Source organism: Nerophis lumbriciformis, linkage group LG20, assembly GCF_033978685.3.
Source record: "Nerophis lumbriciformis linkage group LG20, RoL_Nlum_v2.1, whole genome shotgun sequence".
Lineage (NCBI taxonomy): Eukaryota > Metazoa > Chordata > Actinopteri > Syngnathiformes > Syngnathidae > Nerophis > Nerophis lumbriciformis.
In genome coordinates, this window is record NC_084567.2 from 16,965,001 (window position 1) to 16,981,492 (window position 16,492).

The 16,492-nt window shown below is 38.4% G+C and overlaps 1 protein-coding gene across 2 annotated transcripts in view; it reads right to left on the reverse strand.

Annotated features, from left to right (window-relative positions):
• The window catches only part of rtkna (rhotekin a), a 216,660-nt gene extending 200,915 nt beyond the window's left edge, over positions 1 to 15,745 (reverse strand). For both annotated transcript variants that reach the window (XM_061980540.1, XM_061980544.1), the window contains exon 1: positions 15,370 to 15,745. In XM_061980540.1, coding sequence (XP_061836524.1) covers positions 15,370 to 15,480 — 111 coding nt within the window. In that variant the 5' untranslated portion in view covers positions 15,481 to 15,745. The remainder of the gene's footprint in view (positions 1 to 15,369) is intronic.
• Between the last annotated feature and the right edge of the window lie 747 nt (positions 15,746 to 16,492).

The window sequence follows — 16,492 nt, forward strand, 5'->3', positions numbered from 1 at the left end:
ACGTAAACAAAGCACTATCCTTGTTGTTCCCTCATATACAGTCTTTTAAAAGGATTCTGGATACATTATGTACTTTAATTAGTGGGGAAAGGACATATTTCAGAGTTTTTTCAAATAGAATAGTCGGTAAAACAAATAAAGTAATAAAAGCGTGCCAAATATCAGATACAGTCAGATAAGTAAGTTAAAAGTTAAAGTTAGAGTACCACGGATAGTCACACACTAGACGTGGTGAAATTACTCTCTGCATTTGACCCATTCCTTTGTTCCACCCCCTGGGAGCGGAGGGGAGCAGTGAGCAGCAGCGGTGGCCGCGCTCGGGAATCAAAGTAAGCATAGGATCCCTCTCTTGTGGCTGTTAGCAAAGAGCTAGCTATGCAATAACTAGTGACTAAATTACAGGGACAACTTGTATGTTTTTTAGGCTATGTTTACACTGCAGGTCAATTCCCAGATTTTTTTTCAGATTTTTTTCACGTCAATGTGAGCAGTACTATTCCGATTTTTTTTTCAAACATAACTGTACCAACACGAATCGGGGCCACGTTTATTTCCATAAACACTGGGCTCTGCATGTGACGTCATGTTTTGTGCGTGCTAGTCCACGGACACACTGTTCGTATTAGACAAGTACAGAAGTTGCATACTTGTCTGGTAATGTGAATGACTACATAAAAAGATCGTATTTAACAAAAATTCCGAATTGCGCATCATACCATGAAGTGTGAATGTAGCCTTAGTAGCATGTTTCTTCTAGAAGCTACTTTTTATCAGGTAATAATTTGCAAGACGACAAAATTAGTAACTAAAAGGTATTTTCAAATGGTGAATATGAAATCTATTCTAATGGATATTTAGGGAATTATTTATGTAGAAATCACCAAATAATTTACTGTAAATGCCTCATTTAATGCCAAATTCAATTAACCATGTCAACCGCTAATTAGCTAAATTACCAACGTCTAAAACAAAGTAAATGACAACATCAAATTAAAGCCACTAAATCAATACTGACTCACTGCCAGGTACAAGCCTGGAGTTTGTTTTCTACAAACAAGATTATTAATAGCGTATAAATAGTTTTAATAATGTAGCACTTAAGTTTTTAACGTGAAATGTAAACGTATTTATTTATTTATTTTTTCTCCCGTAAATCGGGGGGGGGGGGGGGGGGGGGGGGGGGGGGGGGGATAAATAAATAAATAAATAAATAAATATATATACATCCATTTTCTACCGCTTGTCCCTTTTGGGAATATATATATATATATATATATATATTTATATATTTGGGAATATATATATATATATATATATATATATATTCCCAAAAGGGACAAGCGGTAGAAAATGGATGTATATATATATATATATATATATATTCCCAAAAGGGACAAGCGGTAGAAAATGGATGGATATATATATATATATATATATATATATATATATATATATACATACATATATCCATTTTCTACCGCTTGTCCCTTTTGGGAATATATACATATATATATATATATATATATATATATATATATATATATATATATATATATATATATATATATATATATATATATATATATATATATATATATATATATATATATATATATAATGTATAATTTTTATGTAAATTATATAATAAAATACATTTTTTTAATTTATTCTCGAAAATTATGAATCGATTAAAAATTACAAATAAATTAAGATCGCGATTTGGATGGGAATCGATTTTTTGAGCACCCTTACCAACAATAGATTGCGAGAATTTCTTTTTAATGTCTTGTCATTTAGGCTATACCTACACTAAGCCGGACAACCCCTTAAACGAATAATTATTTAGCCTAAGCCCCGTTTCAGCCACACTAAACCAGCGTTTAAGGTTCCCCTCCTTGGATAATTTCTTTACACGGGTAAGTGCGCCGTTTATTTCTTGAATCTCTGGCTCTTATTTAGCCTAAGCTCCGTTTCAGCCACACTAAACCAGCGTTTAAGGTTCCCCTCCTTGGATAATTTTTTACACGGGTAAGTGCGCCATTTATTTCTTGAATCTCTGGCTCTTAGCTTTGTATGGACTCATTGATCGTTTACAAACTGAGTTCGGAGAGGAAGTGACGCGGAGCTAACCACTGGAAAGATGGAGGCGAGTAATCCAGACATGCTGTGTTTCTCAATCTTCTACATGTACATGTACATGCTTGAGGGAATCACACACGAATACCTTAAGAGAAGAAAACGCGGGATTGCAGCTATTTGGGATACAACACACGGCAAGAGAACTTTCGAATGTTCGGGTCAGCTGTGATTGTACTCACTGAAAAACTTTGTCCATTTGTCGAAAGAGAGTCAACGAAAATGCGGGCTCCCGTGGATGTAAAAAAAAAAGGTAGCGTGTGCTTTGTATTACCTGGCTGTCGAGGGACGACTACGGAAAACGGTGAATGCTTTTGGACTGGCAAAGCAGACTGTATCAGTTATTGTCCGCCATGTATGTCGCGGACTCAACGTCTAGGTCCAGAGTATATAAAGTCAACAAAAACAAATGGACAATGAAGGTGAAGGCAAAAGGGTGAGGAGTGTCCTGACCGGATATCTAGATCCCGAGATTGATTGACGTAAAATGTTCTTTATCACATTGTTTACGTGTCTAATAAAGATTTGATTAATTTATGATGGCTCAGGTGTGATTCACTACAATAGGGCCCCACAGCACACTGGATTTCAGTTAATTGAAATACCGCAACACTGGATATTGTTCAGATAAGTTACATTTAATTTAAGAACTTGCACACAAAGCAACACTGGAGGTGACTATGACGTGCACATTTTCCGCGCATGCAAACTAGGTCGCGTTGCACCGGCTGACGGAGGAGGGGAAGGGGTCTTAAACGACCATTGTGTGTGTGTGTGGACAAGGATAAGATTAGGTGGGATTTACCCTGGATAACCTTAGTGTAAACGGGGCCTTAGTTATTTTCCTTCAGGGCTTCAGCGTTTTTCTCTATTAGAACCTTTATTTAACCAGATAAGAAACCCATTGAGATCAAGCTCTCTTTCACAACGGTGACCTGGCCAAGAGGTTAACAGCACATGTCACAGAGCAGTTTCAAAAAAGTAATACGTTAAGACATACATTTTAAAATACATAAAAGAGAACTGTAAAACAATAAAGATTTACACCTTTTAAAAACACAGGCACTGTGCAAACGTCTCTCGCTGTCTCTCCCTCAGGACAGAACGGAAGGCTCCAAATGGAAGTAGTTCAGTGAGTTTCAGTTCCGTCTGCAAAGCATTCCATACCAGAGGGGCAGCAATGCCAAAAGCTCTTTGGCCAAATTCATTCCGTACATGGGGAACAGTTAAAACATACAAATTGTTAGAGCGTAATGCATAAGAGCTGTTTTTTCTTTGTAACAAAGTACACAAATATGGAAGCATTAAACCTAAAAGAGCCTTATAAATGATAGTCAGCCAATGTGTGTAACTGCGTGCACTCAATGAAGATAAGTCTGACTTCATATACAGTTGACAGTGGTTGGTGAGACTACGACAGCCAGTAACAAATCTTAGTGCTGAGTGAAAAACAGTGTCCAAGGACTGGGGGCATTTAGATGAAGCACTAAAATAAAGCACGTCTCCATAATCAATTACTGTACTATGCAAAGCGAAAGCTTTGCATAGTACAGTTTTAACTTGCGCTTACAGACGTAGCGACGAACTGTAGTTACTGACAGGGGTTTTCTGAAGTGTTCCTGAGCCCATGTGGTGACATCCTTTACACACTGATGTCGCTTTTTGATGCAGTACCGCCTGAGGGATCGAAGGTCATGCAGTGATTTCTCCAGATTCTCTGAACCTTTTAATGATATTACGGACCGTAGATGGTGAAATCCCTAAATTCCTTGCAATAGCTCGTTAAGAAATGTTGTTCTTAAACTGTTCGACAATTTGCTCACGCATTTGTTCACAAAGTGGTGACCCTCGCCCCATCCTTGTTTGTGAATGACTGAGCATTTCATGAAAGCTGCTTTTATACTCAATCATGGCACCCACCTGTTCTAAATTAGTCTGTTCACCTGTGGGATGTTCCAAATAAGTGTTTGATGAGCATTCCTCAACTTTGTCAGTCTTTTTTGCCACTTGTGCCAGCTTTTTTGAAATATGTTGCAGGCATCAGATTCCAAATGAGCTTATATTTGCAAAAAATAACAAAGTTTACCAGTTCGAACGTTAAATATCTTGTCTTTGCAGTCTATTCAATTGAATATAGGTTGAAAAGGATTTGCAAATCATTGTATTCTGTTTTTATTTACCATTTACACAGCGTGCTAACTTCACTGGTTTTGTAACACTTTACCACAAAAATGGCACAAAGACAATTACCACACTGCTGAAGTGAATGTGCATTTTGTAAAAAAAAAAAAAGAACTAATGAAAGTTTGCCAGTCATATACAGTAAATAAAGGACAAATATCTCAGCTCTCTTGTTTTTGTCAAAATAGTTTTCATAGTAATGAAAAGTTAGAGACCTGTTCCATAATAAATCTGAACACTGAATGTATACTCTTTGAAGTTAAGCAGTAGTAGAGCCCTGTAAAGAAATATGGTTATTTGTATATTGTTAAGCTAAACAAGAACTACTTTTAAGTAAAATATAATTTTTTTACAGTTAATTTTGTTATTTAAAAAAAAATGTATTATTGAAAACTTTTCCTGCCATATACTTGTATTATTCCAAAACCTGTGCGTCAAATAGTTTAAAAATGTGTGTGTAGATTGTGGATTTTATGATCTGATGAATCGATGCAACTGGACTCTTCTGAAGTGTCTTTAACAAACAAAAATAATCATTTTGCCTCCATTCAACCATAGGTCCGGGGCCCATTGTTAAATATCCAATTCTCGGGTGTGGCTTGTATGGGTAGCAGCGGTGCTCAGTTGTAATACACTTTTCCACCACTTGTGGCAGTAATGACAATATCAAACAAACAGAAAAAGTCTGGAATTAAAGTCATAGAAAAGATTATTTAGCACAAAAAATATGATTAAAGTGGTGAAGCTTTAATTTTATTTGCACTTCAATTAAATTAATATTTTATTTTAGAAACATGCATTATTAATGTAGTTTATTTATTTCAGCACAACATAATTGGATGTATATTTATTTTTCAGCAGTTACTTGTGAGTAGGGATGTATACCCTGTACCGGTGTTTTTTGGTACCAGTTCCTAATTGGGTCGGTCCAGGAAGACCGTTAAGATTCTGCTATCGGTATTTTTTTTATCCAGATAATTGTCGTCTCTATAACATGCTGAGTTCAAGTGCTGCTACGATGCACGGGTAGACGATAATCAGCTTGAATAATCACAAATATGGAAGCAACACCATGCCAAAGTTTGTAACACAACAATATTTCCTTCTAGTCCCCAAAGTCACGCACGCTAATAAGAGTGAGTGTCAGTTTGAAGCGAACGCTATTTATTATACGACTGCCGCTACGGTGCGTCCTCCAAGCGATCTGTAAACCACAGACCAATATTAATCCATCCATCCATCCAAAAAATTTAAATAATCACTGGGTCTTTTTATTTGATTAATACACACACACAACACAGACAAATATGTTGATGACTGTCAACACTGGCTTCTGGTCCGTCACGCTAATAGGTCAATGGGCAACATAAACATGAATAAGAAGATCCTATCGTGACAAAATGTACACCAACCTAACATGCTAATTGAGTGTATTGATTTGTATTATATATTTGATATGAGATTCCATGTTAATGATCTGTGAATGAACACGAATATTATACATTAATATTATTGTACTTTATTATTTTATTACTATATTTTAGAATGTTACTTGCTTAAAACCTAAAAAGTGTTGATTAAAAAAAACTTCCCTGCTGTGAGAGGTTGTTGTATGATGTTGCTGGTGCAAATAAAAAATATGCTTTTTAACATCTTTTTTTTCATACATTGCATATAGTACCTAGGGTTGCAAAGGGGTGGAAAGTTTCCGGTAAATCTCCAGAAACTTTCCGGAAATTTACCACGGGAAGTTAGGAAATATTGACAATTTTTTGATTATTCAAAGTTGGACACGGTCCATGGGAATTAATGGAAATATATGCGAATTAATGGGGAATTACATTAATTATATATAGACACACACTCCTCAGCCTTCCCGGTAAGGTCTATTCAGGTGTACTGGAAAGGAGGCTACGCCGGATAGTCGAACCTCGGATTCAGGAGGAACAGTGTGGTTTTCGTCCTGGTCGTGGAACTGTGGACCAGCTCTATACTCTCGGCAGGGTCCTTGAGGGTGCATGGGAGTTTGCCCAACCAGTCTACATGTGCTTTGTGGACTTGGAGAAGGCATTCGACCGTGTACCCCGGGAAGTCCTGTGGGGAGTGCTCAGAGAGTATGGGGTAACGGACTGTCTTATTGTGGCAGTTCGCTCCCTGTATAATCAGTGTCAGAGCTTGGTCCGCATTGCCGGCAGTAAGTCGGACACGTTTCCAGTGAGGGTTGGACTCCGCCAAGGCTGCCCTTTGTCACCGATTCTGTTCATAACCTTTATGGACAGAATTTCTAGGCGCAGTCAGGGCGTTGAGGGGATCTGGTTTGGTGGCTGCAGGATTAGGTCACTGCTATTTGCAGATGATGTGGTCCTGATGGCTTCCTCCGGCCAAGATCTTCAGCTCTCACTGGATCGGTTCGCAGCCGAGTGTGAAGCGACTGGGATGGGAATCAGCACCTCCAAGTCCGAGTCCATGGTTCTCTCCCGGAAAAGGGTGGAGTGCCATCTCCGGGTTGGGGAGGAGATCTTGCCCCAAGTGGAGGAGTTCAAGTACCTCGGAGTCTTGTTCACGAGTGGGGGAAGAGTGGATCGTGAGATCGACAGGCGGATCGGTGCGGCGTCTTCAGTAATGCGGACGCTGTATCGATCCGTTGTGGTGAAGAAAGAGCTGAGCCGGAAGGCAAAGCTCTCGATTTACCGGTCGATCTACGTTCCCATCCTCACCTATGGTCATGAGCTTTGGGTCATGACCGAAAGGACAAGATCACGGGTACAAGCGGCCGAAATGAGTTTCCTCCGCCGAGTGGCGGGGCTCTCCCTTAGAGATAGGGTGAGAAGCTCTGTCATTCGGGGGGAGCTCAAAGTAAAGCCGCTGCTCCTCCACATGGAGAGGAGCAAGATGAGGTGGTTCGGGCATCTGGTCAGGATGCCACCCGAACGCCTCCCTAGGAAGGTGTTTCGGGCACGTCCGACCGGTAGGAGGCCACGGGGAAGACCCAGGACACGCTGGGAAGACTATCTCTCCCGGCTGGCCTGGGAACGCCTCGGGATCCCCCGGGAGGAGCTGGACGAAGTGGCTGGGGAGAGGGAAGTCTGGGCTTCCCTGCTTAAGCTGCTGCCCCCGCGACCCGACCTCGGATAAGCGGAAGAAGATGGATGGATGGATGGATGGATATATATAGAGATGTCCGATAATATCGGACTGCCGATATTATCGGCCGATAAATGCTTTAAAATGTAATATCGTCATGTGTGTCTATATTTGTTGTGGGCACTACGTGACAATTACCTTGGGAATTAAGTGGGTGGGTATTGTAAGGGGTGGGGTTTATTATGTTACATATGGTAAAATGTGCAGATACCTCAACTTGCTGTTGCCATGATCCATCATACTGTACTGTCTGCAAAATTCAATAAAATTATTTGGAAGAAAAAAAAAATGTAATATCGGAAATTATTGGTATCGGTTTCAAAAAGCAAAATTTATGACTTTTTAAAACGCCGCTGTACGGAGTGGTACACGGACGTAGGGAGAAGTACAGAGCAGTTGCGTCTCCCAGTCATACTTGCCAACCCTCCCGATTTTCCCGGGAGACTCCCGAATTTCAGTGCTCCTCCCGAAAATCTCCCGGGGAAACCATTCTCCCGAATTTCTCCCGATTTCCACCCAGACAACAATATCGGGGGCGTATTGCCTTTGCGTGCCGGCCTATTCACATAATGTCTACGGCTTTTCACACACACAAGTGAATGCAATCCATACTTGGTCAACAGCCATACAAGTCACACTGATGGTGGCCGTATAAACAACTTTAACACTGTTACAAATATGCGCCACACTGTGAACCCACACCAAACAAGAATGACAAACACATTTCGGGGGAACATCCACACCGTAACACAACATAAACAAAACAGAACAAATACCCGGAACCCCTTGCAGCACTAACTCTTCCGGGACGCTACAATATACACCGCCCGCCACCCCCCCCAACTCAAACCCCGCCCCCCCAACCCCGCCCACCTCAACCTCCTCATGCTCTCTCAGTGAGAGCATGTCCCAAATTCCAAGCTGCTGTTTTGAGGCATGTTAAAAAAAATAATGCACTTTGTGACTTTAATAATAAATGTGGCAGTGCCATGTTGGCATTTTTTTCCATAACTTGAGTTGACTTTTTTTTGGAAAACCTTGTTACATTGTTTAATGCATCCAGCGGGGCATCACAACAAAATTAGGCATAATAATGTGTTAATTCCACGACTGTATATATCGGTATCGGTTGATATTGGAATCGGTAATTAAGAGTTGGACAATATCGGAATATCGTATATCGGCAAAAAAGCCATTATCGGACATCTCTAATTATATATTATTGGACACTTGTCTATATGCTGCTGCATCTTTGTGGCATTTCTGACGTAGCTCTTTGCACAGTATTTGCAAATGTACACAGCCTTTCCGCCTGCATTGGTTTGGGTGAAATGTCTCCACACATCAGATGGTGTACGTGGCATTATTCTGTTTGTTTTTATTTATTCTTGTAAAACACTGATGCAATGCCACACACAGATATAAATAGTCAGCTAAACAATTGGAGTAGTCTTTAAAAATTTTTGACTGATGGACAAATGAATAGAAATAGGCCAGATGAATAAATGAACACTCAATCAGCATGCTAAATCAAACTATAACCTACATTCTTTTATGACAACAGAATGGCTAGCAGAACAGAAGGCAGAGGAAACTACACGTTTTGATTTAGTATTATCTAGTTGAACTTTACAGATCACACAAAAGGTAATTTCGGATCGCTCACATTGTTAGCAGAAATGAATGGGATTTAACATAGAGAAAATTAGCATCATGGCTAACGGAGAAATATTTTCGGTTTATTATGAGACTGGTGGTGGTACATAAACCTAGCTAGCTATAGATATTGGCCCCAAAATAATTTAACAAGTAAAAAGGAACAGCTAGCGAGCTTGAGTGGAAGTCTGCTGGAGCAGCCTACAGTCATACAGTAGCAAGCAATTACACCTCTATTACACTTAAATACCATAGATCAAATATATTTACCCCAGTAATATCATCAAAACTTACCTGACCGGATGAAGTCCTTGGGCTCAAATACTAGTGTGGCCTCAATAGCCCTGCTGTAGTGTGTAGCATGCTGGGAATTATCTGTGCTTGTGATGGAAGAATGCACTGCACATGTGATGGAGGAATGCACAGTGCAGGGTTGAAATTCTACTGAATTTGCATTAAATCAGGTTGTTTTAGCTAATAATCCTGCTGCAAGATCTAGCATGTTGCATTCAATGTTTATTCCCATTAATTTCCGTTAATTCCCATGGAAAGTTTCCAACTATGAATATTCCTGGAATTTTGCAACCCTAATAGTACCAATGAGGAATATCGATAAAATCATGATGATATACATCCTTAACTACGAGTCCCTTCTTATGCAGTATATTTGCTTAGTGTTTATTTTTTCTAATCAGCCTGACCTAAGCCTATGGTTTATGTGCTAAATCAGGGGTGTCAAACTAATTTTAGCTCAGGGGCCGCATTGAGAAAAATCTGTGCAGACGCAGGCCGGACTTTTAAAATCATGGCATTAAAACTAAAAAATAAAGACAACTTCAGATTGTTTTCTTTGTCCTACTTTGGCCAAAAATAGAACAAACACACTCTGAAAATATTACAATAAAAATATAGAAAAAAATACCGGCAGCGGTAAAGTTTAGATCCATTAAGAGAAGAAGAAAGTGAATTAATGTTAATAACTGATTAAATTTACATATACATAAAAATGTGTTTTCTTTTGTGTTATTTTTTTTTAATTAAGTATCGTTTATGACTACCTTTTTCCAAAATACAATATAGAATGTGAGATATAACAGGATAATGCATACATCTATCATTTGTTTTCAAAACGGTTACAAAAAAGTGGGACTCCATTTTTATGACTTGATGGGGTCACCGGAGCCCCATTTTGAAAGTTCCAAGCGCCAACACTGATGAAGTATTGGTGTGTGCAAAACAGCAGCAGGCGACTGTGGCCTGCGGGCCGGTTCTAATGAAGTTAAGCAGTAGTAGTGTTCTGTAAAGAAATATGGTTATTTGTATTTTGTTAAGGAAATACTTTTAAGTAAAATATTCATTTTTTACAGTTAATTGTGTTAATATGAACAAAACATTTTTTTTTTTTTAACAATTGTTTGCTACATATTTGTATTATTCAAAAACCTGTGCATCAGTTTAAATTCTGGGTCGAGTCAAATAGTTTAAAAATGTGTGTGTAGTTTAAATCGATGCAACTGGACTCTTCCAAAATGTCTTTAACAAACAAAAAGAATCCTTTTGCGTCCATTCAACCATAGGGCCTATTGTTGGGCCGCCAAAAAATATACATTTCTCAGCTGGGGCTCGTATGGGCCTGGTTACTGATTAAAAAAAAGTGGGACACCAAATATTTACGTGGGACCCCGTTTTTATGACTTGATGGGGTCCCCGGGAACCCATTTTGAAATTCCTAGCGCCAACACTGATGGAGTATTGGTGCGTGCAAAACAGCAACAGGCGGCTGTGGCCTGCGGGCCGGTTCTAATACTAATCAAATATTATTCCAGGGGCCATAGAGAATTAAATTGCGGGCCGGATCTGGCCCGCGGGCCTTGACTTTGACATTTAGGTGTTAAATGAACAACAATCATTGTGATTAACACATGCTTTCATATCGATTGATAAGGTTGTATATAATTATTGTATAGGATTAGAATTGCTAATTGTGTCAATGCTCCAAAGCAATCACACATATGGTTTTCTACACCAAAATGTACCTATTTATTATTCAACTTCTTCTTCTTCTTTTGGCACGCTCTACCTTCCACATTTTTCACCCGATTCAAACGGTTCCAACTTCAAACTGTTGCGGGCTTTTCGTTGACAAATTCCAAAAATTCCCATATTTCCAAGAATTCCAGGTATCCGGGACATTTTTCCCATTCAAAATGAATTAGCCATTTTTCAAACTTCCACCATTCCCACATTTTTAAACCTATTCAAACCATTCCACCTTCAACACATTCCAATATCCTGGACATTCAAACTATCATTTTTCCAAGTTCAAAAAAATTCCAGAATTTTCCATAATTCCTGGTTTTCCAAAGCCCTATTCCCACCCTTTTTTTTTTGGCAACTACTCCTTCCACATTTTTCAATGCATTTCAACCGTTCCACCATCAAAACATTCTTCTTAATTAGGACAAAAAAACTAAGTTGTTTTTTGAACTGGAAACTTTTCGTGTTTTCCCGAAATTCCAGGAATTCCGTAATATTATTTCTCAATTCAACATGTTACTACTTCAACATTTCTCCGCCGATTTGAAAAATTCCAACACCAACCATTTCAACTCATTCTGACCATTCAAGTTGTTTACCATTTTCCAAAAAAAATCCCGAAATTCCCAATTTTTTCTGAAATTCCCATTGAAATCAATGGGACATTCTTCAAAGTTCCACAACTTCCATATTTTTCATCGGATCCAAACTGTTCTAACTTCTAAATATTCAGCTCGTTCAGGAATTGTGTGCTCTACTTCAACAATTCTAAAAAAAAAAATCCCGGATTTCCCATAATTCCTTTTTATTTTTTGAATTTCCCCCATTCAAATTTTTTTTTACCATTTTTCAAACTTCCACAATTCCTACATTCTTCAACCCATTCAAACCATTCCACCATTCTGGAAATTCAAACTACCCTTTTTCCAAGTTCAAAAACATTCCCGATTTTACCGAAATTCCCTAATACCATTTACTACTTCAACTTTTCTTGCCCAATTTAAACAATTCTAAAACCAACCAATTCAGCTTATTCAGGACATTTATGGTCCTAATCTTTTTTTTTTTTTTTTTTAAATCCCGCTTTTTCCAAAATTCCCAAATTTCCAGGAAGTTCCCATTGAAATGAATGGGACATTTTTCCAAGTTTCACAATTCCCACATTTTTGTACCTATTCAAACCATTCCAACATCAACACATTCCACTCATCCCGTACATTTAAACTACCACTTTTCCAAGTTCCAAACCAAATTCCGGTTTCCCTGGAAATTCTAGATCTTCAACTTTCAAACCATTCCAACATTCAAACCATTTCAGCGTTTAAACGATTTCAACATTTAAACCATTTCTACATTCGTCTTACATTCCATTAGCGTTGAGCGTCAGCTCTTCAACATTCAAACCATTCCAACATTCAAACTATTCTTACATTCATACTACATTCTGTCAGCATTTCAGTTCAACTTCAGCATTGGAGCATTCACACGCAATTCCTTCAGGAATTGCTTCTTCTCATTCAATTTCTTCTTCTTCTCCACATTTTGGCGTGCTCTACCCTCCACATTTTTTCACCCGATTCAAACTGTTCCAACTTCAAACTGTTCAGCCTATTCAGGAATCGCAGGCTTTCCCTTCACAAATTCCAAAAATTCCCAGAATTCCAGGTTTTCCGGGACATTTTTCCCATTCAATTATGAATTTGCCATTTTTCAAACTTCCGCCATTCCCACATTTTTAAACCTATTCAAACCATTCTACCTTTAACACATTCCACCATCATAATTTTTCCAAGTTCAAAAAAATTACTGGATTTTCCATAATTCCTGGTTTTCCAAAGCCTTATTTCCACCCTTTTTTCTGGCGACTACTCCTTCCACATTTTTTCAATGCATTTCAACCGTTCCACCAACAAAACATTCCTCTTAATTAGGACAAAAAACTAAGTTGTTTTTTTAACTGGAAAATTTCCCGGTTTTCCCGAAATTCCAGGAATTCCTCAATACCATTTCTCAATTCAACATGTTACTACCGGTACTTCAACATTTCTCCACCGATTTGAAAAATTCCAACACCAACCACTTCAACTCATTCAGACCATTCAAGTTGTTTACCATTTTCAAAAAAATGTCAGCTTTTCCCGAAATTCCCAATTTTTTCTGAAATTCCCATTGAAATCAATGGGACATTCTTCAAAGTTCAACAACTTCCACATTTTTCATCTGATTCAAACCGTTCTAACTTCTAAATATTCAGCTTGTTCAGGAATGTTGTGCTCTACTTCAACAATCCTAAGAGAAAATCCCGGATTTCCCATAATTCCTTTTTTTTTTTTTGCATTTTCCCCATTCAAAATCAATTGGCCATTTTTCAAACTTCCACAATTCCCACATTCTTCAACCCATTCAAACCATTCCACTTTCAAGACATTCAACTTATCCTAGACATTCAAACTACTATTTTCCAAGTTCAAAAACATTCCAGGAATTCCGGTTTTTTTGGTAACCTATTTCCACCCTTAAGTTAGACTACTCCTTTCACATTTTTCAACCCATTTCAACCGTTCCACCGTCAAAACACTCCTGATATTCAGGACAAAAACCAAGTTGGTTACGGAAAAATTCCCGGTTTTCCCCAAATTCCAGGAATTTCTCAATTAAAAATTGTTACTAATTCAACATTTCTTGACCGATTTAAACAATTCCAACACCAAACATGTCAACTCATTGAGACCATTTTTACCATTTTCAAAAAAATTCCATATTTTCCCGAAATTCCCTAATACCATTTACTATTTCAACATTTCTTGCCCAATTTAAACAATTCTAACACCAACCAATTCAGCTCTTTCAGGACATTCATGCTCCTAGTCTTTTTTTTAAAATCCAGCTTTTCCCAAAATCCCCAAATTTCCTGGAAGTTCCCATTGAAATGAATGGGACATTTTTCCAAGTTGCACAATTCCCACATTTTTCTACCTATTCAAACCATCCAAACATCAACACATTCCTCTCATCCTGGACATTCAAACTAACACTTTTCCAAGTTCCAAACCAAATTCCGGTTTCCCTGGAAATTCAAACACTTCAACATTCAAACCATTCCAGCATTTAAACAATTTCAACATTTAAACCATTTCTACATTCATCCTACATGCCATTAGCATTTCAGTTCAGCGTCAGCTCTTCAACATTCAAAGCATTCCAACATTCAAACTATTCTTACATTCATACTACATTCTGTCAGCATTGCACTTCAACTTCAGCATTGGAGCATTCACACACAATTCCTTCAGGAATTGCCTCTTCGAGTTCAACTTCTTCTCCAGATTTTGGCACGCTCTATCTTCCACATTTTTCACCCGATTCAAACTGTTCCAACTTCAAACTGTTGAGCCTATAAGGGAATCGCAGGCTTTCCCTTCACAAATTCCAAAAATTTGCAGATTTCTCAAAATTACAGGTTTTCCGGGACATTTTTCCCATTCAAAATAAATTGGCCATTTTTCAACCATTCCACCAACAAAACATTCCTCCAAATTGGGACAAAAAACAAGGTTGTTTTTTGAACTGAAGCATTTCTCGGTTTTCCCGAAATTCCAGGAATTACGTAATACTATTTCTCAATTCAACATGCTACTACTTCAACATTTCGACCGATTTGAAACATTCCAACACCAACTATTTCAACTCATTCAGAACATTCACATATTTTTTTTTTACCATTTTAAAAAAATTACCTTTTTTCCCCAAATTCCCACATTTCCATGAAATTCCAAATTTTCCAAGTTCCAAACCAAATTCCGGTTTCCCTGGAAATTCAAACTCTTCAACATTCAAACCATCCCAACATTCAAACTATTCTTACATTCATACTACATTCTGTCAGCATTTCCGTTCAACTTCAGCATTGGAGCATTCACACGCAATTCCTTCAGGAATTGCCTCTTCTAGTTAACTGTTAATATTTCAGTGAGCCCCGGGCCCCTCTGTAGTGGAAGAGTTAGGGTCAAAAAGGTTAGGAACCCCTGGTATAAAGCTCCTTTCACACAAATAAAAAAATAAAAAATAATCAACTAGACCAGCCCTGCAAAGGACATGGAAATTATTTTGGACGTAAAGTAAAGAAAGAGTGATATTTAACACATGTCAATGAGATGTGTGAAGAGAAGATAACGAGGCAATGGAGCCCACAAGGTGTGTTGATAAATGTCTTACCTGAGATGTGTCAACATAAAGACTCCTTCGGAACTTCCCTCGTCGTATCTCCATTTCAAGAGCCGAGCCGCGGGCCACGGTGGCTCTCGTCGTTTGATTCCGGCAAAACATCCTTTCTGGCTGGCGAGCTCCGTCGTCTCCTCAACCGCGGGGCCACGGAGGGTCCAATCCGAAAACAAGACGCCGAACGCGGATGCAGGTAGCACACACACTCGGCGACTGTACAAGTACGAAACAACGTCGGACCGGAACGCGTCCAAAAAGTCGAAGTTCGAAACAGGAGAGAGGGAGAGAATGTTCTTCTTCCACGGACACAACTTTGACTAAATGTGTTCTTTTGTAGTTGGAGTGAGTTTGAAAGTTTGCCCTGCCCACACACACTTCCACCGGCAACGTGACCGGCCCACTCACAGCCACCATTTATCAACATCTTTGAAACAAATCACTTTTCCATCAATACTTGTCGCACAAAATACATATAAAATCATAAGATTGAGTTACTGTTCATTTTTAAAGATTTTCTAAATATTCCCTCACTTATTTGACACTGTAGGACAGGGGTCCCCAAACTACGGCCTGCGGGCCGGATACGGCCGACGGGAAGTCGCATGATAAAAAAAAATATATGTATATTTTTTTATTTTTAAATCTGTCCTTTCGAATCAATTTCCTACCGCTTGTTACTCTCTGTGTCTCCTAGCCGCTCAGGCAAATCATTGTCTAAAAATGCATTTTCCCATCGACAACATTGATTGATAGATTGAAATTTTATTAGTAGTTGTACAGTACAGTACATATTCTGTACAAATGACCACTAAATGGTAACACCCGAATACATTTTATAATACTGCAAATGTTAGCATGCGTCAAGTTCTAAAATATGACGTCTATAACTACAAAAGTAGCCAAGAAAAAAGCTACCACATTAACATTGGAATGCTAACAGGTATCATTTGTCAATCAACAAAATATTTGACCCTGAGGTGTATACCTGCTAAATGAGTTTAAAAAAAATCCGCCACGCTAATGTTAGCATGCTAAAATGCTAACTGTAATGTACGTCAAGTACCAATATACAAACCCCGTTTCCATATGAGTTGGGAAATTCTGTTGGATGTAAATA